The following is a 25507-nucleotide window of genomic DNA, read 5'->3' on the forward strand; positions in this document are numbered from 1 at the left end:
CTTCTTTTGTAGTGGGAGCAGTGGATGGAGCTCAGTAACAAGCTCCTACTGTGCTGGAGGCTCTCATAGCCACCCTCAGTCTCTGCTTCCCATTTGAGCCCTCAATCCAACAATAATGCAAGTGTGCCAGCTGCTGATAAATGTAGCATCTTTCTATATTAAAAACACCCTTTGCCCTGGCAATATACACTTGAGCTGCCAGTCAGGCCAAATATTGTTGTAGCACAACCAGTACTTTGGCTAGAAAATCAGAAAATACATTTCCCTTTTCTCTTAGCAGAGTGGAAATTGCATTTCTCTCAAGGTACTGAAGGAGAGTGGTAAAACCAGTTGTGTGAATGTACCTGTGTCTCAGGGAAGGCTGATGCAGATTGATGGACCCAATTTATGCTACATTATGCCCCTGTTTTTCCATTGTGAAACCACCAGTTCTAGTGGAGTGCCTTGTTGAGAGAGCCTAAGAGAGCTTAAAATCATGCAGAGCTATGTGTCTGATTCTCCTCAATTAACATCTAGCAGGATCTTTTTCTTTTTTTCTTCTGTTTATAGTGACCACACAAAGCATTTCTTTACATTTTTCCAAGGCTGAAAGAGATTCCTGTTGAAACAGGCAAGGACATGGTTCAGAGAGATGGTGATTTTGTGGTGATGACAGGACAGGTCACTGGAGAACAGAGATATTTGTGTCCTAGCAGATCTCCCGGATGCTGTCAGCCAGGCTGCACTATAAACATCCTGCAAAAGAAAGCTGATCTTCCTCCTGAAGGGAAAATAAAAAGAGGGAGAAGTGTATTGAGGTGCACCACCTAGGCAATTAACCTGCTTTTATTTAAGAAAGCTTGCTTTTATTTTAATTGTGTTGGGATGTGTACAAAAGGAAAGCTTTTGACCCAGCTGACATCCTGGAGATTGAATGGTCCTCACCTTTAAAGCTGCATTATTCTCAGGAGTGTGTTTACATTTTCAAAGAGTGTTTTGCCAGTCACAGGTAATATCTGGAGGTGTATGTATTTGTTATAAGGCAGTGCCCATTATTACACAGATGTCTGTGTAATTTTCATTCACTGAAAATTGTCCTGTGGACCAACAGGTGGCTGAGACAAGGGTGATTGTGCAGAGCTGGGTGAAAATCACTGTTCTTTTGCAGAGGATTTCTGTGGTTTCACTTTGTTCAACAGGAGGAAAACCAGATGGTTTAGAATTTCCAGTGGGAGGTGTCTGAATCCTTGCCTTGTCAGCATTTCTAGTCTTATGATGGCTTGATTTGGGTTTTTACCATGGTACAGTCTACTGCTCTGAAGTTCAGGAGAAAAAAATGCCTTTCTATTTAAACCAGAAGACACCAATGTGAAGTCTCAGCTATGGTATCAATCTGCTATTGGAGGCACACAGTTGTGTGCCTTTTGTGTGACTATTTACACTCAGAAAGCCCCATCCTGCATCTCCCAGGTCACTTACTGGAGGTGACAGTGCCACTGCACTGCAGTCCCCAGAAGCCACAGTATTCTTCATGGCTTGGAAAGCTCAAGTTTGCTTCTGGCAAAACTCTCTGTGGCCAAGTAAATATTTAAAACAGCAGAGAAAGAGAAAATAAGAGAACAATTGTGGGGTGACTTATTGAGGTCACACTGCCCTGCAAGGAGCAGCACGGCCTTTGCTTTGTGATGGTTTTAGTACATCTGCAGCCAGGGTTGAGAGTGGTCATCTCACTGGTCTGGCTAAGAAATACTGGGGGGAAGGGATTGCTAATACCCAGTATGAACTAAAGTCATCTGGAGGGAGCAGATGGGGCAGGCTCATAAAATGCTGGTGGAGCCCTAGAAAGGCCATGGGGAAGTCTGGTCTGAAAAGGTCTCAGGTATTCACCTACTGGAAGCCACGACTTCTCTTCCTTTTTCATTATGAGTGTTTTGATTCTCCTTTCCAAACATGTTAAAATAAACAGGCCACATTACAGCCCAGGAGGCCAAAGCCTTTTCTCATTAAATCAGAGGCGAAACAAGCTAATTCCAACACCAGAGCCTGATTCAGGGCTTCATCAATCTTCTAGGCCTCGTGTGCTGGGCTCAGATAACTTAGACAGCTGTGCTACCCCTCCAACCCAACCTGTGTGTGCAGTGAACATCAGCATCTCACCTGGTTTTGCTTTCCCTGCTCTGTGTGGAATGTCCACTGGTGAGTTCCCAGGGCAGCTGGAGACAACGTGACAGCCCAAGGAGGGGGAACACCTTGTCCTCACAGCTGGCCAGGCTCGTGAGGGGTTTTATAGATGCTGGGAGTGGTGACAGAAGAGCTGTGTCCTGGCCAGCAGCACTCAGAGGTGCCTTTCCTGTGTCATTAAGGTGGAGTCATCACTGCAGCCTGGTAACATCAGGGCCAGTCGCCTGGCTTCTTGTATGGGACTGTCACCCCTGACATCCCTCTTCTTCCCATCGTGCATGAGAACGTGCACCCAGTGCTGCAACAGACAGAGCAGTCTCTAAATGCACAGCAGACATATTAATTACCTGGAAATGTGGGTGCAATTTATCTCCACCCTACTTCCTGCACAATAAGTTAGTGAGCTGGTCAGAGTACACATGAAGTCCCACAGCTACTGTGGCCTTTCAGGTCTGGCTTTGTTTGCTACTTGTGAAATACCACAGTGGATTCCATTCAGTAGATTCCAGGTTTCTGGAAGTACTTTGCCTTTGTTTCAAGGGAACACAAAGACAGAAAGAAATGTGGAAAACATATATTGTGAGAGCAGGAAACAAATTCTGGGTGACTGTTTAAAAGAGCTAAAATTCTACTACTGGGTTTCCACTACTGGCATCTCTTGGTGACTTGTTTTTTCCCTCTTTCTTTATTATTATGTAATGAAAGTGCATAAAAGTGGAAATGAAATTTGATTTTTCCCCCTCCTAGTTTTCTGCTTTGTGCTGTAGTTTCATAAAGCAGAAGTCACCCATTAAGTATGTGAGTGTAGGAGCAGGCACTTAAGGGCCATGTGTAGCCACGTGAGTGACAGGAGTAACCTGCACTTAAGGATGATCAGAGACTCTTTCCACATGTCTGTAGTTAACTGCACAGGGACAGGCAACTCCTCTTCTGGGAAGAGGTAAGCCCTTGTGAATCAGTATCCACACCCAAGTCTGGGGTCCTGGACAATGACACAACTAATTGTCCTACAATTCTGTGTTGTAACATCTCATGGGGTTGCAGTATTGCTGAAGGGGTCACAAGGCAGCTGTGCAGATGCCATCAGGATACCTCTCTTGTCTACGGGAATGTTCTTCCAGCAGTCAGATCTGACTGATCTAAACCTCACTAAGTCCAGCAGCAGCTCCTCCCAGCTTTGGGGTGGACCTCAGGTGCAGGGTTCTGACATGGCTCCAGATGTTCTGCACAACTCCAGCTGCAGTGTTACAAGTGCTGTTGGTGACACACGTCTGTCACTGAGCTCTGGTGTCTGTTCCAGTGTCTCTGCTGTGCAAAGCAGAGATGAAGCCCAGGCCAAGTCACTGGAAGTTCCATCATTAGATTAGTGAGCTGAGCTGCTGCCAAGGTACGTACGTTGGCCTTCCTAATCTGGTTTTTTCAGTTGTGACATTTTAGCATGTCAAGAACTACTCAGAGACACTTAGACCGAGATAAGCACTAGGAAACATACACTGGAAGAAATATTGTGTTAGCACCCCCACAGTCCACGTGCTTGAATAAGTAATGGTTTGGTGGATACAGCACTGGCTCCAAAACACCACTCAGCTCAGGCCAAGAATTCCCAAGTGCTTTATGCCTTCACCCCCTGCCTAAGGTTGTCCACTTTCAGAGTAGATCTAACACTCTCTTGGCAAAATCTTCCTACAATACTGTAAGAAAGCCTTTCCTGGCCTGTTACCACAGCATGAATGAGTACAATCCTGGGAATTTCCCTAGGTTTCCCTGGAGTATCCTCCATGGACAACACCTCTGTCCTGCTGCCCTGAGTGGCCAGAGGCTGCTGAGACAGACCAGGAAGGTGGCTCATCAGGTGTGTCATGGCCTGAGCCAGCAGCACAGACATGGGGGATTAGCTTTTGGAAAAGCAAGAAGTGACCTACTTCGTCTGCAGGAAGGTGTAGGGTGCTACAACACAGGGCCAGGGACATCCCACAGGTTCAGCCATGGAAGCCACCAGCCATTAGGGCCAGGCAGCAAGAACACGAGGCAAGAGGGCTTCTGCTCTGCACAGATGCAGTACAGCATCCCTTGTGCCTTCCCCTTTAGTCCCAAGGGCAGCTGAGCCCATCCACGCTGGTGCCAGAGGGCATCCCCCATCCCTGACAAAAGGCTGATGTCATGGGATGCTTCATTAGATGCCATTTTAATTTTTCCCTTTGGTAGCCTCGATCCATCTGTGGTGGGATCATTATCTGCTCATTTTATCAAGAAATTTCTCTAGTTAATTTGTTTCTTTTTTTTGGTGGAGGGGAGGCTGGTGACACTGTGAGCCTGTCACCCTGAAGGTCTCAAAGTAAAGTTGACCTAGCCAGAGATGGGTGGTAGGTATTTTCCTAAAGATTAGAGTTCACCTAATTTCTCTCTAATTAATTTCATTTTTTTCAGAGAATCATAATTTTTGGTTTTGAGTGAGGTAGCAAGGAACATGCTGCTCACTCTGCTACCAGTATGAGCAAATGTGTCAGTATTGTATTTTAACTCAGTGACCAAGAGGTGCCATGAAATGGTTCAGGAAATGCTCAGCTGCTTGTCTTGGAGTGAACATGCCCTCTGGTGTTTAGGTGAAGCACCGACCTTGTTACAGAGGGCTTGGTTTGCAAGACTAGGATTCTTATCCTTTGGGGGAAAAGGAATATTCTCACTCCTGGTTTTGATATGTTCCCTTATAATGGGATTGAAACCTAGCACTGGAAAAATCTGGGCATCTGCTGGGCCATTCTGTGCACTGGTGTGTCTGGGCTGGGTGTAATCCCTCCAAGGAAGTGGGGTAGGCATGGCAAGGCCACCCCTGCACTGGAGAAACAAACCCTGGCCAAGGTGAGAACCCTCTCAGGCAGCCAAGCTGTGTTTGCAGAGCGTTTTGGGACTGCCACTGGCGTGGCAGGATGGCTTCTCCCTCCCCACCAGATAAAGCATGTGTGCACAAGTGAAAGATAAGATTGTGCTAAGAATTAGGGCAGTTAGAGTCACTTTGCAAATGGGCTTTGCAGCTACTGATGCAGATGCCTTTCTATCCTTATAACATAAGCTTAATAGACCAGGAAAAATACTGCAAAATACTGAGTTTCTGGAGAAGCACCCCTGCTACTTTTCTAAAGCTTGACTGTTAAGTTACACTTAATAGACCTAGATGTGAGTGACTTAGATCCCTGCAGGTACCCAAAGGCATTCAAGTATGTGCCTTATGTGCCTTTCTTGGTCTGAGCCCTGAAACAGCACAGGCTGGAAGAGGGAGAAGCAAGATCTATTTCTGGCTTTTTATTGAATAGCCCTGACCTGTCCTCCCATTCCTTTATCTCAGCCCCCTCCTTCCAGCTGCCTGGCTTTGCCTGGTCAGTGTTAGACCCCACATTACTTGAGCAGAGGCCATTTCATGTTCTGCCTTTTGTTGCCTTCCATAGGATTTCCATTTTCAGCTGTCACTGTATGGGAAACAAACTCTCCTGGCCACAGAGGGGAGAAATTTTAACTTGCTCTGGGCCATGCAACGGGTATTTCATCCAATTAAAAAAAAAAAATCTACCTTATCTCAATGAAAATTATGTTTCAAGGAAAAAATGCACATCTGTGTTTCTCACATGCAGTGCAGACTGAGTTTGATCCCCTTGAGGTTTGTGTTTGCATGGTGTGGACTGACACTGAAGATGGAGTGAGAAGTGGTTCCATCCCCATGAGTTTTTCCTCTCACAGCCAGACTGGCAGCCACCCTGGTGCAGGAGGTTTGTGCTGGGATTTCTTCAGTTTGCCCTTGTCAGCATGAGACCCTGGGCCACCTTCCCCTGCTCACGGCCACTGTGGCCACAGGTGCTCAGCTGAGGGCTGGGCTGGGAGATCCTCATTCCAACTGCTGCAGAATGAGGGGGCAAGTGTGCCCATGAGGGGACCCAGCCCTGGCACCAGAGGAGGCTGTGAGGAGAAGCAGCACATGAGCTCCCATCCTCTGAGAGCAGCAAGGACACGCTCTGGAGCTCCCCTTCTCCACCCCCAGGGATTACAAACCTATCTGGAAAATGAAGAAATTGTCTACAAAGGTCTTGCACTTAATCTAGAAGGGCTCTGAGGAGGCTGCCACCTCCTGCCATGCAGGCACAGCCCAGGAACCTGCAGGCAGAGGCAGCAGAACCCCAGGGCCTGGGAGCAGATGTGTGAACCACCAAACCACCCCTGGATGTAGATCTGGCTGTGAGCCTTTGCTTTCCCATTTCTGCCCTTCTCACCTCATCATTTGATGTCCTCCTTCAAAGCAGAAGAAAACCCATTCCCTGATTAGGTGCTGTATTAAATCACTTAAACGTTCTCATGCAGACAGACTTTTATTTTTTATCTAAGCTTACAGCGGGCTAAAGCTGTGCTGTGGCTGGGGGGTGTTGTTAGGTACCACTTGATTAATTAACAGATGAAGTTTTGGGGGAAAAAAATGTAAATTTTACCCACAGACTCTTCCAATAGTATGTTGCAGAGATAATTTTCTTTCTGCTATTCCCATGGTGAGGCAATGAAAAAAAAATTGGTAAGGCAATTATTATAAATTATTGTACCTTGGAAGTTACTAGAAATGTAGAATTATTTGTTTATGCTATTGCATTCATCACTGTAGTTGCATCTTCTAATGAATCCTTTAGAGTAATAAAATTAATATAAAGTGTTAACTAGCGTTTCTTTCTCCTGATCTCTAATCCTACAGGGATGGAGATCAGTGAATAATAAGGGAATTTAGTGGATGCTGCAGGGAAGGAAGGGGAGAGCTTTGGAGAATGGATATTTCAGTTAAGCCAAACACCACAAAAATGAAGATGTATGTGCAAATGAGCTGATGCCTGGGGTTACTCAGCTGAAAAGTAGATGGTGTCTGTGAGTGAAAGTGGCAAGCAATGGTTATCCACAAAACAGCCTTTTCTTCCTTTGCTGTGTTGTGTGAGAGATACAACTTAATCACAAAGATCCATCTCTCTTTTTTTCACATGCACAGACAGGACAGAGGATGTTTTCCATCCATTGTGCCACAATTTCTTCCTGTGTCCAGGGGCTGTGTGTGGGTCCTGGAGCTGCTCCCCACCCCTGGGCTGTCAGATCCATGTGCTCGTGGCAGTGCCCAGCTGCACTCCTCAGAGGGACTTTGTGCTTTCCATGTTATGCCTGGTTCATTTGGGCTTTCTGGTGGTGCTAGGGGAAAGCAGACCCTGAGGTCTCAGTGCTGGTACCAGAGCTTTGCCTGGGGCTGCAAAGAAAGGCTGTGAAACCAAAATGAACCTGAATGTGCCCAAATGCCTCCTTGAATGGCACCCTGAGCCATCGACCTTGGAAAACTATTTATAAAGCCAAAATGTAAATATAAATCTTGAAGATGTATCTACTTTATTTTGAAGGGTTATTGCTTCTGTTTTGTGGCCTGGTTTCTGAGCCTCTGCAAAAACCTCCTATCAGCTTTGGCAGGCCATGAATTAGGTCACTGCTTCATTGGCATCTTCCAAAATAGCTCTGAAATAAATAGCAACAGAAATATTTAAGGTGAGATAAACCACATTGGTGTTTATGATTGAACATGAAATGGCTGGAACATGAAATTATTAGATTGAATTTGAATACCAAGGCCTTATGAGATTATTAAAACAGTTAATAAGGCTAAAACCACTCTACTATTGTACACCACAATGTAGTTAGGATCGATTCTGTAAGAACCCAGTGGTGTTGTCTTTGCTTTTTCCACCTTTGCTTCCCAAGTTGTATTGACACATAAAGACCACAGAGTAACAATAGCTTTTCAAGTCTTTGCTAACTTGGTTAATTAACCAGCTAGATAAAATAACTCCTAGCTATCCAAACCTAGTTTCAAGCTGGAAAGTTTCCAGCAGTCCAATGAAATTAGTGAATTTTCACTCATGTTAATAGACCAAGAATTGTTGCAGGACTGATCCTCGATATTGGGCAAAATGAAGTATTTATGGTTAGTGCTTTACCTTTTTTCTCCTGAAGCTGAGCACAAGTTAAAAGACATTTCCTCAGACCTGGTTAGTGGCCAGAGTGCTGGTGACGTGCCCCAGGTGTGTGGTGACTGCAGGTGCTGTGTGACACAGGTGTGGAGCCAGGCACAGGGGATGCACAAACCACCTCTGGGAAGAGTTAATGGCTTCATCATTATCACATAGGCAAAGAGGAAGCATGTCCACCTCCTCAGCCTTGGTGCTGTGCCTGTTACCTTTGATGTTTTTTCAGGGTTCAAGAAGCCATAGCTTTCATTTACTTTCCCACATGTGTTACCACTAGAGCTTGCTGCACCTGCTGGTTGTTAGAAGGTGCTTGTTACCTCTGCAGCACTTCTGAGTTCTGCTCAGAGTCACCATGGTACCTTGTGAAAACAGATGCCTCTTTGTCACTGTCTAGGAAATAAATGCTTGTATCTCTTTGTATTTTTCAGATAATCAACCCCAATTTCATCCAAGAAGGTGAGTTAAGGACAGCTGTGCTGCAGTCGTGATTTACTCTGGTGCCACAGCATGCTCTGCACCTAGCAGCATTTGCAGCAAAGGCAGCTCTCTGCTGCTCAGTCCCCAGGCTAAGGAGGCTTCCTGCTGGCTGCTGGGCTCACATAGTCTGGGGCCACAGGCCAGGCTGAACCCCCCAAACCTGCCCTCTCAAAATCTCATCCACCTGCCAGAGCACAGGGCTGGGGGATGGATGCACCCCTCTACCTCCTTCTCTGAGCTGTAGACAGCTGGCTTTGACTGGAGGGCAGTTTCAAGGACACAAACCCAGGACTCCCAGCTGATTGGAACCCAGATCCCATAGTTCATCCTATAATGTATGACCTTGACAGCCTTGTATGACTCTTGACATCCTCACCTGAAGACTAAAAGAGGTGTGTGTGTGTGTCCCCATGTTTTTTTTACAGTGGCTCCAGAGTTTCTTGTGCCATTAGTGGACATCACCTGCCTGCTTGGGGACACAGTGATGCTGCAGTGCAAAGTCTGTGGGCGACCCAAACCGACTATAACCTGGAAAGGACCAGACCAAAACATTCTAGACAATGACAACAGCACGGCCACTTACACGGTGTCATCCTGGTAAGGTCCTGCCTGTGGATCCCAACCTAGCTGGTCCTGATGGTCGTGTTACCCTCAAATATGGCACCAGCCTGGCTACAAGGCTCATTAGGGTGCAGTTAATTAAGTGTGGCATGGCATGTCAGCACATCAGTGTGGCAAACATTGGCTGGAAAGGGTCAGACTTTAGGGCTGGGGTAGCTGTATTTGTTTTTCAGGCTGATGTAAGGTATAGCCACAAAGGGCTGCTGGCAGACCTGGGCTTGCTCCCGTTGACTTCCTGAGCCAGCTGCAAGCCAGCAGCCAGAATGTTGACAACCCATTAGTTTGGCTAGTGTTGTCTCTGCTGGGGCTTCTCTGCTTGAGCCTGATGCCTTGATCTCATTTAGGAGTCAGGAAAAGCAAGCACTCACCCGCTTGCCATACCCCTATCACTGGGAATTTTCTCATATTATTGGCAGTGGTGGGGTTGCAGTTTTCCTGAGCCTTTCCTCAGCTGTTCCTAAAAAAGCCCAGATGTGCTCTGGGAAGGCTACATATGGCTGTGCTTGGACAGAAAGATGCTTGTCATAATGTTCCTGGCTTGGCTAGCAGAGAGGAAAACTATCTTTACAACAAGCACAGGGAAGATTCAGAAAGATCTGGAGTTGAATTCAGGTCAGGTAACAGCCTGCTGCTGGATGCTCATCTGCAGCTTATATAAGAAATTTGGGGCAAACTGCAGTGGAAATCTCCAGGAGGCAATCTTTCATTTCAACTTTTCAGCACTTCTGGCACAAGCTGAAATGAATCCAGGGAGTACAAAGTCACTGAAAGTGAAAAAAGAACAGTAAGAGAGAAGGGATTTTACATGTTCAATAAAAAAAACCCTTACATCTGATCAAGAGCTTTGTTTGGAGACTATTGGCTTGTGCAGCTGCCCCAGAGCATCCAAAATTGTCTTTAGCTATTCCTCAGTAGATCTCCTAGTGACTTATCTTCAGCCTCTGTCTGGGCTTGGGATGGGGGGATATTTCCATACAGGGTTCTGGTTTTCATCACAGTCCTCTTCCTGTTGGCTCCCTGTGCACTATCAGCACTTGTATTGTCTTGTTCCTCAAATAATCTCTCCAGTGAAGACACTGCCTGCCAAGCAGAGCCCCAGTGGATCAGTGGCTCTTACAAATCTTGCTGGCATGAGTGCATGGATTTCAGGGAGAGGGGATATTTCTGTCCTGTTTTAAACCAGCACAGTCAGACCAGCAAAAGCTGCAGAGTCCAGACAGTTATCCCAGCAACCACGTCCTTCTGCAGTACCCGACAGATTAAGCATTCAAAAACTAGCCTAGTTTTGCCATCAAGGGAACTTATTGTTGTCTCTAAGCTGGGTCTCCAGTACAGCTAAAACAGTTACACAAGCAAAATCTTTTAATTCAGGCCAGCTCCCTCAAATTGCATATTGGAGACTGAAGTGTGCAAACAGCAGTGACTATGAACAGACCTGCTGTAAATTCATGAGACTGCACAGAGCTGTTTATTTTCTCAGTGTGTCTCATGAAGTCGGTGCTCTGCTCTTTATCCCTGGCTGCTAAGAGATGTCCAGTCTTCCAACTGGGGCCCTGGCAGCAGCATCAGATCAATGGCACATGCTCCAGGGGCCTGAAGCTCCTTGGAAATGTCATCCTGTGCTGTGTGACTGCTTCCTGCATCCATGGGAAGCCCAGTTTGTCTGGTGTGTGTTGGACTTCACTGCAGAGGCACAGCAGCTTACCATCTCCCATGACAGGAAAGATCTGCATGGGTAAATCTTTCCAGATATATGAAGTCTAAGCATCCAGCTCTGGACAGGCACAGGCAGTGTTTATCTCCTGGACTTCTTGCTGCTTGAGTGATCCTTCACATCTCTTCCTAGACCACAACAGACATGAGAATTTCCTTGATAGGCAATTTGGACCAAAGGTTTGCTCAAAGGTTTCATTAACAGCCAGATGCTGACATATGAAGGGGTTGTACTTGGACATCAAATTGCCGGAGGGATATTCCTTCAAATGAGTTCACGGGACTTGTGTGCACGTCTGTTTACAATGAGGCAGGACAAGAACTATACAAAAAACATTAGCAAGTGAAGCAGTGTTTTATAACTTGGGCTTCCTGCATCCATAGTGACTCGGGAGAGCTCACCTTGAAGATCTGCAACCTGATGCCTCAGGACAGCGGCATCTACACCTGTGTGGCAACCAATGAACACGGAACCGCATCGACCTCTGCAACTATCAAAGTCCAAGGTAGCACATCTGACCTTAACACACGGGATTTTTCCCCTGTGTGGTCCGCTGGGGGCTGGGGGCACACAGGAAGAGCCCATGCAGAGGCAGCCAGATGTGGAGCTGTGCCAGGTGAATTGAGATGTTAAAGATGTACAACCATTCCTCAGCCACAACTCCCACTGATGGCTGAAGGCTTTGCATACGCCTTGTGCTGATTAAGTCATCTGACCATAAACATCACATTTGGGAAATGAAAATGCACTGGCACAGATTCAGCTCCTGCATCCTGCACCTAGTGCTGCTTCCCAGGAGCTCAGTAAGGTCAGCCAGGGGAAGCTCAGCTCCCTCGGGCAGCTGAGTCCCCAGGGGAATGATGCCTCAACTGACTGCAGGAAGCTCTGGGCTTCAGAATCTGCCTGGAGCAGGAGGAACTGGGATTCAGTGACAAATTTTCTGCCTTCCCTTTAGGGGACAAAGGAGGTGAGAGTAAGATTTAGCCTGGGTAAAGCTGTTCTTCAGGGATTCAACTTGGAGACATGTCTCCAAGCCTGAATTCTCACCACTGTAATTAGTGACCCATCTAATTGGAATGAATATGAAATGAAGAGTTGATGGGCATTGCCTCCAGCTCTGAGAAAGGATTTGCTAGCACTAGAGATGAGGTGCCAGCTGTGTTGAAGGGGATGGTTCAGAGATGAATGTCTAACTGGAGAGTTACAGATGCAGCAATGTCACGAGCATTTAAAAGTTGATTTATTTGGTCTCACAAACTGCCCTAGAGATCCAATTTCCCCAATTTATCCAAGCAAGTCAATGGCTGCACTAACTACTCCTGTGCTGAAGGGAGCCCTAAGCAAAGCACAGAAGATTACTGGTCGTTTGTCAATCTGCTCCCAAGCACACAAAACACCCTACACACAGAATAATTCTGAATGCCTTGCTTGTGTCATCTTTGGGCATTCAGTGGTAGCTGACTCCTCACCTGCTGCTTAGTTAAGCCCCTCTACAAGGTGCAGCTGTCCTGTAGTGACCTGGTGTACCTAATACACCAGATCTTCAGAATAAAGCACTAGCAACTTATTGATGTGATGCTGGATTTGGTATTGTTTCCTCTTCCCCAGGTGTGCCAGCTGCCCCAAACCGCCCCATTGCTCAGGAGAGAAGCTGCACCTCTGTGATCCTGCGCTGGCTACCCCCAACCAGCACAGGCAATTGCACCATTTCAGGCTACACGGTGGAGTACAGAGAAGAAGGTAAGTGGTGTGAGCTGTGCTTGCTGGCTGTGAGACTCAGAACAAGGTAAGCTTCCTTTATGACACAACAGGTCCCAAAAGCATCCTTGTCACCACTGGCATGCCACTAATTGTAGCTTACAGATCTCAAAGTCTAAGGCAGAAAGAAGCCCTTCTATCATCCAGTCCAGACTTTCATCTATTACAGATCTTTCTGTTTCCTCTGGTCACTTATGACAAGTAAAGTGTGCTAAGCTAAAACATATCCATCTTTTTATCATTTGCATTTTACCACCATCCTTTCTGGTAGGTGCTTTCCAGAAATGCAAAACCTATTAAATGCACTGTCTTCCCAATATGCACAAGCATATGCTCTTGAAAAGGGCATTTGAAAGTATTCATAACCCTTTTTTCATTCTTCCTGCAAAGGTGTGAGGGTCCCTGGGCAGCAAACCTTGCCTTAGGCACATGGCCTCTGTTTTTCCCCCTTCATCCTTCAAAAAATCCTACCCTATTTTAGTAAGTGTGCAAACCTAATCACTCCATCATACTAATGCCTTCTCCTAGTGAATATTTTATTTTGACCCTCACTGTGTCATCAGTGACTGGAATTTTTGTAAAAGAATAAAAGCTCCTTTATTAAGAACGATGACCAAAATAAACATTAAAAAAACCCAGCAGTGTTTTCAGTATTCCTCCCACTTCAAAGATAAAACTGACTCTTGTAAAACCAGCTATTACCTTGTGAAACCTGGAAATCAGAATCTGTCCACAGGACGCACAAAATAATTGGGTCATGTTAAATAATGTAGGGGTAAAATGCCCTGAACTCACTAAAAAAAGATAAAATTCTTGAAGAAATCTCCATCTGTGACAGGGCTCTGTGTTCCAGGGGTCCTTTTCTGTTCTCTGATCCTGTACAGATGAGTATGTACTGGTCCTTTGGTTGCCACAGCATAGGCAGTGGCTGGGTTTGACAGGAGCAGAAACACATGACAGAGTCACACATTTATTTGCTGCAGTTCTGTCACCTGCAAGCTGTCTGTGTTAAGTATCAGAAAGCTGATTCTTCTCCTGCAGCTGCAGCTTTCACTGTAGCCACCACGTCTTCATCTGCAAAAGCATTTGGATTGCACTGATGCCCTATCTCAGCTTCATCTCCCTTGCCCATGGTTTTGGGATTTTTTGCAGTATTTCTGCTACTGTTTCTTTCATAACAGAGCTGTCATCAAAACAGCCCTCCCCTTCTGTCTTATCACACTGCCCTGAGACATCACTTGTAGCTCACAGCCACTGACGAAGTGCTGGAGAGATCAGCTTGTCCCTGGGCTGAGCTTTTTCCATCATTATCCTGAGTCAACTGAGGGGCATTTCCTTCTTTTCTCATTTAGCCAGATGGGAAGGTGGCTGCAACACAAAATAGCTTCTTGTGATCCATTTCTGGTTTAACAATCTGCTGTAACACTGCCTCTTAGAAACCCTGTAGATTTTACCCTGCCAGGGTACTGCCTAAGCTGGGCAGAGAAAGCCTCACACAGGGAGGGCTTCCCTCAGCTCCCCTTCTCTCCCTCTGTCCAACAGGCTCACAGGTCTGGCAGCAGTCAGTAGCCTCCACTTTGGACACGTACCTGGTCATTGAGGACCTGTCCCCAGGCTGCCAGTACCAGTTCCGAGTGAGTGCCAGCAACCCCTGGGGGATCAGCTTGCCCAGCGAGCCCTCCGAGTTCGTGAGGCTCCCGGAGTACGGTGAGTGCGCGCTGCAGGGAGGGACTGGCGCACACGGGAACCCACCTGTGCTCTCTGTGGCTTGTTGTGATGGGTCCTGATAAAGGCAGGGATGCTGGACCAACTAGGGATGTAAGAAAAAGCCTGGGAGGTGCTCAGAGCATCTCTTGGCCCCAGAAAGGATTTTTGTGTCTTTACCTCCATCCAGGCTCAGAGCCTGCCTCTGCCACAGAGGCTGTTGCAGATTCTGAGCAGGTCCCTGCTTTCTATCCCAAAACTATTTATTGTCTTTATCTCTGCCCAGCAGGCTCCATGTCCTGGCTGGTATCTGTCCTGCCTTTGCAGCAATGTTAGCAACAGCTGCAGCTTCTGCTGGGCAGCCCAGCTGGGGGCTGCAATTCCACTTGCTAAATATCCCTCTTTAGCAATGCAGCTGGAATGGGAATGCTGTGATGGAGACAATTCCCAAGCACTCAGTGCTGCAGGAATTTGGGGCACAGCTCACTCTCAAGTGCTGTGAGCAGAGCCCACTTTTCCCCATGTTTTAGCAGCCCTGGTGTGCAGCTAGGTCTGTGACTGGCTTGGACAGCTGGTGCTGGATGGGGCGAGAGCTCACACAATATAGCTCTACCCCCTGTCTCTGTGGCCGTTTTCAGCCCAAAACTGCAAGGACAGTTTTGTATCCCCCTCTTCCATACCTTCCCTTGGGGAGCTCTGCCTTTAGTGGTCCAACTCACTGGACCTGTGCCTGAGCAGTATGAAACTGGATTCCTAATGGTAATGTTTCCTGTCTCAATAATAAAGTCTCACATAGTTTTCAAATATGCTGTTCATAGTCCACAGCAAACTGTCTTTATACCTTCTTGACTGTTCTTTGTTCTCTCAAAGACTCTGCTGCCGATGGTGCCACTATTTCATGGAAGGAAAACTTTGACCTTGCCTATGCAGAGCTGCATGAGATTGGGAGGTAATATTAACCCTGCTTATCTCTGCAATAAAACACTCAAACAATGGCTTGAAGCTTTTTCCTTGGTGGGGAGTTTTGGTTATGTTTGTAATTATCTTGAAAACTGCTGCTCCTTTCAAAGAGCATTGCATATCAGATACTGATGAAAATACTGACTAAATTCAGTTTTTCAAGATAAGTTCTGATTTGAGAATTGCAGATTGGCAAACTGGTGAGCAATTAGGCAGGCAGATCTCTGGCAGATGGTATCTTTGTCATCTCTGATTTGAGGTCCTGTTTTGAAGTCATGACGATTTACTGGCTCTGGATAAGTTTAATCTCAAAGACTGAATTTGCCAAAACACTTGAGCATGTGACTGACTTATCTTTGCTGATTGGGAGGGTGAGTTGAACAGAGCCTAAATAGGAGCTGCACATTTTGTCAGCCCTTCATGCTCTCCACAAATAACAGATAAGGGGCATGCAAATAATTCAGATTAATGCAATTATTTCTTCAGTTCAGATGTCAGAGACAATTCTGGGGCTGAAAGGACAGGAGTCCCTCTGCTTCTGTAGAAAACTGGGAAGTATTACTAAGAGCTCAAGTTCAGCACATGGTTTCACTGGGTAGATTTACTTTCAGGAATGGCACTATCATCTCTAGAAGTTTCCTAAATGTTTTTACTGATAGCTTTTCTCTTAATTTCTTACTGCGTATCTGGAAAAAAACGAGACAAAATGCTAGGTCAGTGATTATTTAACATGGGTTTTCTTTTAGTTGTTTGAGAAGGTTTGGTGTCTTCAATAAAGCAGCTGGAGAAAGTAGACCCACAGCTAAAATAAAAGGAGATAGAACCTGTAAAAGTGGCAGCAAATTGAACCCAGGGGAGGTTGTTAGAGGATATCAGTATGGCTGCACAAAGCAAAGTGACACTGTTTGCTCTCAATGTTTTCTAATCCCCAAAGAATCTCTACACCCAGGGTAAGAGATGGAGGGCCTTTGTTGGAAAAGGTTATGAACAACTTGTTAAATCTGATGCCTTGTGAAATATTAATGTGATGAATCAAAAAAAACCCTTTGAAAAACACTCTGTTATTGTGCTAAAAACTAGGCATGATTTATTCATGAAGCCACCTCATTATTTTGTTTTCTTTATAATTTCAGGGGTCGATTCTCCATAGTAAAGAAATGTGTCCACAAAGCCACCCGGAAAGATGTTGCTGTAAAATTCATCAGTAAAAAAATGAAAAAGAAAGAGCAGGCAGCACATGAAGCAGCTTTGTTACAACACTTACAGCATCCTCAGTACATCACGATCCATGATACTTACGAGTCTCCTACTTCTTACATCCTAGTTTTGGAACTGTAAGTATGCAGAGCTTGGATTCAAGTGTCTGGATAGGAATCACAGCCCTATTAAAGCCAAGAATAAAGATCACCCTGAGCCCAACAGGGACAAGATTTTATGGATTGAGATGTCAAATGAAATAGCCATTTTCTGCAGTTTCCACGGCCTTTTCTTTACAGGAAGTAAGATTAAGAGGGACAAATAAAACTGCTTTCTACTTGGGTAAAGCTTGGATAATTTGTGCCACTGAAAAGCATCAGACCTACTTGGGCAGTTTTGTCCACTTTTTACATTTGAGTAGAAGTGTTTCAGCTCGATCAAAGCCTTCAGCATTCTAATGCTTTTTGGTGAAAAGACCTGTGTAGCAGCCATGCTTGTTCCATAAGAAGAAACAGCAACCAAACTCCAAAATGCTTTGCTACGGTATATCCAACAAAGTATATTTGGACAATTTCATTGTTTGGTTGTACAGATAAATAAACTAGGTGGAAAACTTTTATTGGGTTAGTTTTCCCACAGAAAATACTACCAGCTGAAAATGTCAATGATTTTTTTTCTGCAATTATGTAACCAGCTCTATAAATAAATAGATGGATCCAAATAATTAAGAAGTTCTGTTTCCAAAGGGATAATCTCTGTCTATGGAATCTATCCTTAAGCAAATGAGTTTACTTTAAGACTGTTGCTAAATTTGTCAAAGTCTAGAGATAACAATTAAGGATTAATCATTCTACCACTTCCATGGCCTGCAGTATCTTGAGATATCATTAAATACTTGTCAGATCTTGCATTTTATTTTCCTCCCTTTTTTAGGTCACAAAGTTTCTGTTGCAATTTTGTTTTCAGATATTAAGTGTTCCTAGAGATGCCATGTGATGTTTCATGCCCAGGGTTTGGTTTGTTTGTAGGATGGATGACGGTCGTCTCTTAGATTACCTGATGAACCACGATGAGCTTATGGAGGAAAAGGTGGCCTTCTATATAAGAGACACTATGGAAGCCTTGCAGTACCTCCACAACTGCAGAGTGGCTCACTTGGACATAAAGGTAGGAACAAATGAGAATGATGCTGTTATTCTGTGCCCTGGAACACAGAGTTCCCAGCTGTACAGACAGGGAGGAGGTGCAGCCTGTACCCCATGGAGGTGATCACTGAATGGACAAGCTGCTGATCAGAGAAAGGAGTTACTGACCTGCAGCAGCAGGTCTCTGCCTTCAGACAAGAAATACACCTTTTCCCTTGATTCCCTGGTTTGCTCCCAAGGGCTTTCTGGATTTAATGATCCAGAAGGGGAAGGAGGATGTCGGAGAGACAAGAGTGAGATGTCACTAGCACCTGTCTGAAGGGAAACTATGAATAATTCTATGGAGTATGGTTTGGGCTCACACTGTGCCAGCTCAGCCACCAACCTTCCAGAGCAGAGCTGGCTTCTGCCAGGCTGGCAGGGGCAAAGGAAAAGGAAAGCAGCATTCTACATTATGCTGGATAGCCTGAGAGGGAAACTGGGTGGGAAATACACCCAGGAAAGGGTTCAGAGGAAGAACAAAGGACAAGCTGCTCTGTGGACAAGAAATTGGGGTATTCTCTAACATCACACTCAGACTAGTACAGCTTGTACCTGCTTTTGTGAGCACACATGGCTCACAGGAGGCACTGTACTATCCTGGATTTGGCATTGTATTCCTGTCCTCCCTGGCATCCCAGTTACCTTGGATGACAGAGAATTAGCCACTGAAGTTGTGGTAAGTGTTTCAAGTTTTGTGATCTGCAACATTGATTCTGGTTGCCCCGGATATCAGACAATCTATAACACTTTGTAGACCTAAATGACAATTAAAAATGGGGAATGAGGGATGAATTTAGCTTTCTTATATAGTGGACAATCCAGCTTCAAGGAGATTTATTCTCATCTCTCCAAGCCCCAGGCATGTCAGATAAAGTGATACTTTCATTCTTCTTCTGCCTCTACCCCTCAAAAAAAATTCCATTTGTACAGGAGCTTATATGAGAATTACACACAAAAGGCTACATCATCCTGGTTTCTTTCTATGCAACTGTTTGTATTTTTTGCTCTATTTATATGACCTGTCAAAAAGTAGGTATTACTTGGACGTAAGAAACTGCAATGAATTCTCTGTTTCATCATAAACAAAGAAACAAGGTGGAAAGCTAATTTTCTGTGACCTATCTGCAGTTCCCCTGAATGAGAGATGCTAAATAAAGCACCTTCTGTTGCTAAGTGGGAAGCAGGAGATGCACTGGTAGTGACAGCTGACCTGTCCATGGGTTGTGTTGTCCCAGGATCCTGCTCAAGGATGTGTTAATTTTGTCAATAGAGACAGCACAAGAGAAGAGCAAGTGGAGAGACTGAAACAGCCAAGTAGTCAACTTTGCTTTATATATATAGATAAGAGAGAGAAAAAAAGATCTAGAAGGGTGCAAGAAGTAAATTCAGAAATCATCTCAGGGCAAACAAAGGAAGGATAATCCATGTTAAGTCCCTAGAAGAGTGTGTATAGGCAATGCTCAGTATTTCTCACTGAGAGAGAGAACCTTAAATACTGAGAGCTCCTAAAACAGAGAGAAAACCAATTGGGATTAAATGTAATTTTACTGTCTTGGAAAGCATGACTGTGTCCTGCTGTATGTAGGGGAGCACTGGCAGTTCCATGTCAATTGACAGCAACAGTAATGGCAAACACCAGTCCCTCCCAGGATAGTGGGTGCAAAATTGAACATTTACTTCATGAGGAACATTTCTGCTGCAAATTATGCACACTAACTTAGCCAGCTGTCATCTGAACAAATAAATATGGAATCTAAATAAACTGATCAGATATATATTATGTCTTATTAAAATTTAAAAATCCATCAGTGTTCTTAATCTGTAGAGATTTGTTTGGGAATATAAACTGTAAGTATTTGGGAGAAAGTGCAAAATCCCAGTGTTGCCCTAGTGCAAAGGAGGATCTTGTCATTGCAACTGCAGCATTGATCTGAATTTAGAGCAAACCCAGCTGAGCTGGGTCCTTATTATTCACTCTCCTGATCTCTCCCTTGCACATGTGATTAAATGCAAGTTTTGATTAGCTATTAAGCCTACATGAATCCTACATATTTTATTTGCCAAAATATAGTTATGATTAAGTTTATTTCATTGTCTTTTCAACAGCCAGAAAATCTGCTCATTGATTTGAGAATCCCAGTGCCTCGTGTCAAGATCATTGATTTGGAAGATGCAGTCCAGATCACAGGTCATTACCATGTCCACCACCTCCTTGGAAACCCGGAGTTTGCAGCCCCTGAAGTTATCCAAGGCCTTCCAGTCTCCCTGAGCACAGATATCTGGAGCATTGGGGTCCTCACCTACGTCATGTTAAGTGGTGTCTCTCCATTCCTGGATGAAAGCAAAGAGGAGACTTGTATCAACGTGTGTAGAGTGGATTTCAGCTTCCCACACGAGTACTTCTCCGATGTGAGCCACGCCGCCAGGGATTTCATCAACGTTATGCTCCAGGAAGACTTCAGGAGAAGGCCGACAGCAGCCACTTGTTTACAGCATCCATGGCTGCAACCGCACAATGGCAGCTATTCCAAGATCCCACTGGATACCTCCCGCTTGGCGTCCTTCATCGAGCGCCGCAGGCACCAGTACGACGTGCACCCGGTCCCCAGCGTCAAGAGCTTCCTGCTGAGCAGGATGAACCCGGGCACGTAGTGTCCCATCCACGGGATCCCACCCTGCTGCTCCTGAGCCGTGTGCCGGGAGCGCCGCCGGGAGCACGCGGATCCGCCTGTACATATCCCATGTTCGGTTTGCATTTCACCAACTGCAGGGTGGGAATCACTGCAGACGTGGCAATGGGACCAAGGCAAAGGGGGTGACAGCAACGGGGACATGCTCCCTCTCTTGGGGCACATGGTACTGCCACGTCCACTGCCAAAATAGGACTGCAGGAAGCAAACTGGGAATGACAGCCAAACTTGCAGTTGCCTTAATCTTTGTGAGGCAGCCTTATAAGAAATCTCCTTGATCTTGCTGAACTGAATTCAAAATGTACAAAAGACTAGAAGTAGAATAATAGGGGGGGAAGTGAGACCAGCTGACCTTAGCACGTACTGCAGAACTGGACTGGTCGGTTTTTGCTGAAATCATTGCAAGCCTGCTCCAGGTTATCAGTCATATTTCTCATGCCCCATATGCCCAGGTCTGCCATGATTTCAGTGGGGACTTTGCCTGCATAGGACATGCAAGATCAGGCTCCAGTCACTGCTGGATCAGCTCCCATGGTGGTGTGGCTCAGGAACACTCGTGGTGCGTGGTAGTGCTCAGACCAAGATCCTCCATTAAGGCCCTGCTTGGGCTTTCTGCTGTGTTAAGTCAAGGTGCAGCACCTTTCAGAGCTACGATTAAGGCAATGAATTCACTGGAGCATACAGCTGGTTCTGATTAAGCACAATGGGACTACGGTGGGTTTTTTAAAAGCATTTTATACACATTGTACAGAAATCTTTTGCAAAACCTGTGCATTGAGAAAAGGCAGAGTCCAATTTTTGCAGTATCTGTAAACTAGATGATGATGGTGATGAAGACAATTTTTTCTATCACAGGTTTTCAGTATACATATATTGTATCATAGATATAAATATATATAAATATAAAGGATCCTGTTCCATTTCTAGCTTCAGAATGGCCCAAAGTCCATCTAAGCCTTTCAGAGTGCAGTAGGAGTGGTGAGTTCATTCTTGTGCTTACAGCTTGAAAATCGTTTTCAGTGTTTAAAGCATGTCATTTGTTTCATTTCCAAACTTGTAAATATCTCTCAGCCACCATCAGCACCTCATAACCAAAGCATTCATGAGGATATTTTTATGTCCAAAGCCTAATTTGTAATAAAAAATAATATTCACAATTAAAACATTTCTCTCTTGCAAGCCAAGTTGCAACATCATCATATTGATGTTACAGTGACGGAGCCAGCCTTAAGTATAACCAACATAGGGAGTCTGCAGTGACAAATCAGCAGTTTGTAGGTTGGCCAAATCTTCCCTTCCAGAAATGGGACTGGAAGGGAAAACCATCTGGGACTTCCCTATCCTACTGCCACACCACAAAGCTCTACAGCCTTGTAGGGTTACAATCAAAGAGATTTTTTTTCCCCTGGCATGTGGGGACTTTGTCTCGGTGCTGAGTACCATTTGTGTGTCTGTAATGGGAGATGGCAGTTGTTACCAAAGGTTTTCCTAAGGAAAAGGGCTTGATCTGACCACGTGTGCTCATACAGACTCTCTGGTAAAGGAGAGAGTCAAATCTCATTTACCATCTGAGTAACTGCACTGTGAGCCTGCAGGAGCAAGCGCTGTCTCTGCCAGTGGGTGGTGGAGATACCCTGCAAGTACTGTTAAATTCTCAGGGCTCTGATAGCCCTTTTTTGATCCACCTCCAAGCTCCCCTTCACAGCAAGGAGGAGACTGGCCCTTCTCTTTGTGCTTGCTCTATCACTACACCAGAGTGGTCAGTATTTTGTTAGCGGAGAAGAGGCACAGCAAAAACCCTCAGCGCTCAAGACTGAGTGTGTGCAACAAAGAACAGCCCTTGAGATGGGGAAGCCACAGGCAGAGGGTGAGCCCAGGGGCCTCAGCAGAGCCAGAAGCAGTTCTGTGAGAGACCTGATACAGGGAGGGAGTGTGGAAAGGTTTGAAAGAGACAAGTGCTCACAGAAGGTTGAGCTTTTTGAAAATCATCTAGAACCTGTCTCAGTTCCTCTCTAGAGCAGCAGCTGATTTTCTAAGCAATCCAGCAGCACGTCTTAGATAAAGACCAGACTCTCAGAGCAACAGTGCAAAGTATGCAATTTCTTAGCAACTGAATACAGACAGCAGTCAAGGGGGTCTCTAATTACCACCAGCCTCAGGTACTTTCTCACTACAGGACTGTCTGTAATTCTTCCTATTTGTCAAAGCTGGCTCTTTGTGCTCTGATTGTGCTGCCCTTAAAAAAATGTTTGTGGAAGTGTGGTCTGTAAAACCCACAGCTTTTATTAGGCCCATGGGTACAGTTTGAGCCACAAGCTTTCTGCTTGGCATTAATACAAACAAATTCTCGTGTATCACATGAAATTTGGAGTTATTTAGCATTTTGTTTTTCTAGATCCTGCATTCATATGTCAAAGTACAACAGCAGACCCTTTGAATGCACAGGGGGGAAAAGCCAGACTGTTTAAGGTAATATTTAAGCCTCTCATTGCTATCAAATAATAGAAAAGAAAACCCAAAAGGCTGAAAGAGAGATGATATATGATTAGGTATTGGTGCTCAAATTCAAAAAAGACTCCTTGTTGAGAGAGCTGGAGGTCCTGAATTCTGAAGACGTTGAATGTTGTGGGGTCACTTCCTTTTTGTGGTTTTGCTTTTTCCATATTCATGTTAGAACACCTCTTCCTGGACACCATTCTTCTTACAGCCCATTCAGGAATACTTGAACCAGTTAAAACTTCCATAAAACATTTGTAATTACCAACCGTTCTTGAATTTGCCTGAATAATACCGAGTTGACATGCAATATTGCCATTTGATAAATGCAGAGGAAGTATCCTGACTTCACTCTTTCAAAGTGTTTTTCAGCCATCCTGTGGTGCCTCTGCAGATACAACAGGTCCTGTAACTCTGTTGAAAACCATAACTCCATTTTAAAGAGATTACAGAAGCTGAGTAAGTAGGCCTGGAGTGCATCTGCTGAGTAAGAAGCACCACAGCCAACCCCCTGTGTAGCATTCTCCAGTGACTGGATTTTTTGGTGCAGGAAATATTGTCTGTAACAAACACAGTTTCTCAGTGAAGTTCCCCAGAGAATATTTGACCCCAAGGGGAAGATTTCCACCTGCAGCTGTGTACCACTCAGGGTATTCCCAAGATGGCTTGAAAATGTGATAGCTGCACCCTTTAGCTCCTCCAGCAGCTTCCAGCCATCCAGGATGGACAGGAATCCTCAAACAGTGCACCACAAGCTGCGTGTGGAGTGGCACTGTGCACACAGCCACTGCCATCAGACATCTCCACAGTAGTCTTACCCTGCTCTGACTTCAAAATGTGGCTCACAGTGTCCCCAGGTGCTGGCTGACAGCAGGGCAGCAGCAAAGGTGCTGGTGACCCAGAGCCCAGACGCAGGGACATGGGGGGCTCCTTTTTTAAGATGGCTTCATTTAATGAATGTGCAATGAGAAATTAACTCACCTCTCTCTCTGCTCCACTTGGAGCAGCCAGGCCAGGGCAGGAATTCTGCTGGCCAGTGTAAACTGCCAGCCCCCATCAGGTGTTGCTGCCCTGGGGGACGCCCCATGTACCCCCAGGCTGCCAAGCCCCCTGTGCATGGCACTGTTGGGGTGACACAGCCAGTGCAGGGCCCTAGACTACAGTATTTTAAAGCAGTCCAGGCTTTAAAATTTATAATATATCTCTCTTTTCTCAGTGATACCAACAAGTTTCATTTAGTCTTCCTGCCCTTTCTTTTTAAAAGACTACGGATTGGGTTTTTTCAGTAACATGTATCTTTTTACTCCTAAGTTAATGCTGAGACAAAGTCTGTGCCCTCAGCTGACCCTGAGGCTGTGGCTTCAGTGGAGTTCATCAGCATTTCTGACAATGCTATTGGGCCTGTGCTGCAAATACCGTGCATAAAGGCTGAATGCAGAACCACACATTATAACCTGACTATATATAACCCTATTTTAATGCCCTTGCAATGAGGGGACTGTGTCAAGTAACCTAAGGTAATATAAATTTCAGAGACAGATGTAAAGGCTTCTCTGTGCACATAAAGCTCTAGCAGAAAATTTACATGCACAGGTGCTCACCACCTTTGTTTGTTCTTGTTTCTTTCACAGCAGAGGTGGATTCTCCTCTAACACAGGGCTTGGGTTTATTTTTGAGCTCATTCACTCATGTCCCATCAGAAAATGGTGCTTTCCCAAGGAAACAAAATCAAATCCCATTTTACTAGGCTGACTGCACACTGCCATCAAGTGATGTACTCTCGTTCTGGGATCTGTATAGTGCTGAGTGTTTCCATAGCGTCAGGATGCTGAATGTTTGCTGTAACTGTAGTCTTTATTATGGAGCTAGTGAAAAACCAACATCTCTACTCAAGCCATATTTCACCTTCATGCCCAACTTCTGATGCTGGTGCTTTTACTTCTCTTTCTACCAAACTGTTCAACACTGCTCTGCCACTGAGGTCAATTTGTTGATAACTTTTGGAAAGCAAATGCAATAGCAAGTGCAAAAAAAAAAAAAAAATCAATCTCAGACTTATTCACCGAGATAAGAGCAAACAGTTGGAACGTATTGATGCTTTTCAATCCTAGCAACAATCCACTGAAGGAGGAAAAAAGAAACAGTATTGCTAACAGCTCAGCATTTTCAAGGTGCAAAGTAATTCCACAGCCTTAATTATTTCAGTGTATTGCTGGTCTGCCTTAAATGTATCTTCAGTTTTATTGCGGATTTCGTTTTGTATGCACACAATGTTGGTTTGTAAAGGCAGGTTTGTAAATATTTCCTTTGTAAGTCTGATCACTCATGTGTACTGTTGTGAGGTGACTACTTGCTGTCCCATGTTGTTGTTACTATACTGCAGTATATATGATCATCTACAGATGTAGCTTCGACCTGTACATCTCCTGTCCTTGCATTCCCATAAATAGAGTATACTAAAGACTCCGTTTCTGGGCTTTTTTTGATTAAATAAAATTATTCCAAGAAGACCGG

At 45.1% G+C, this 25507-nt stretch overlaps 1 protein-coding gene and 1 long non-coding RNA gene across 9 annotated transcripts in view; one reads left to right on the plus strand and one right to left on the minus strand.

The window, feature by feature from the left end:
* Positions 1-25501, plus strand: part of KALRN (kalirin RhoGEF kinase) — a 473084-nt gene extending 447583 nt beyond the window's left edge. For all 7 annotated transcript variants that reach the window (XM_064435043.1, XM_064435045.1, XM_064435040.1 and 4 more), the window contains 9 exons: positions 8618-8645; positions 9092-9263; positions 11385-11506; positions 12610-12741; positions 14302-14466; positions 15334-15412; positions 16557-16757; positions 17649-17787; positions 19914-25501. In XM_064435043.1, coding sequence (XP_064291113.1) covers positions 8618-8645; positions 9092-9263; positions 11385-11506; positions 12610-12741; positions 14302-14466; positions 15334-15412; positions 16557-16757; positions 17649-17787; positions 19914-20459 — 1584 coding nt within the window. In that variant the 3' untranslated portion in view covers positions 20460-25501. The remainder of the gene's footprint in view (positions 1-8617; positions 8646-9091; positions 9264-11384; positions 11507-12609; positions 12742-14301; positions 14467-15333; positions 15413-16556; positions 16758-17648; positions 17788-19913) is intronic.
* Positions 7704-12611, minus strand: LOC135309133 (uncharacterized). 2 transcript variants are annotated; one of them, XR_010369453.1, is made up of 3 exons: positions 12471-12611; positions 10993-11129; positions 7704-8312 (listed from the first exon to the last, which is right to left on the minus strand). It is a non-coding gene; the product is annotated as an uncharacterized LOC135309133 (long non-coding RNA). The 2 variants fall into 2 exon arrangements; XR_010369454.1 differs by having other exon boundaries at positions 10993-11608.
* Positions 25502-25507: the final 6 nt, after the last annotated feature.

The sequence above is a fragment of the Passer domesticus genome, chromosome 10 (assembly GCF_036417665.1).
Source record: "Passer domesticus isolate bPasDom1 chromosome 10, bPasDom1.hap1, whole genome shotgun sequence".
In the NCBI taxonomy this organism is placed as follows: domain Eukaryota; kingdom Metazoa; phylum Chordata; class Aves; order Passeriformes; family Passeridae; genus Passer; species Passer domesticus.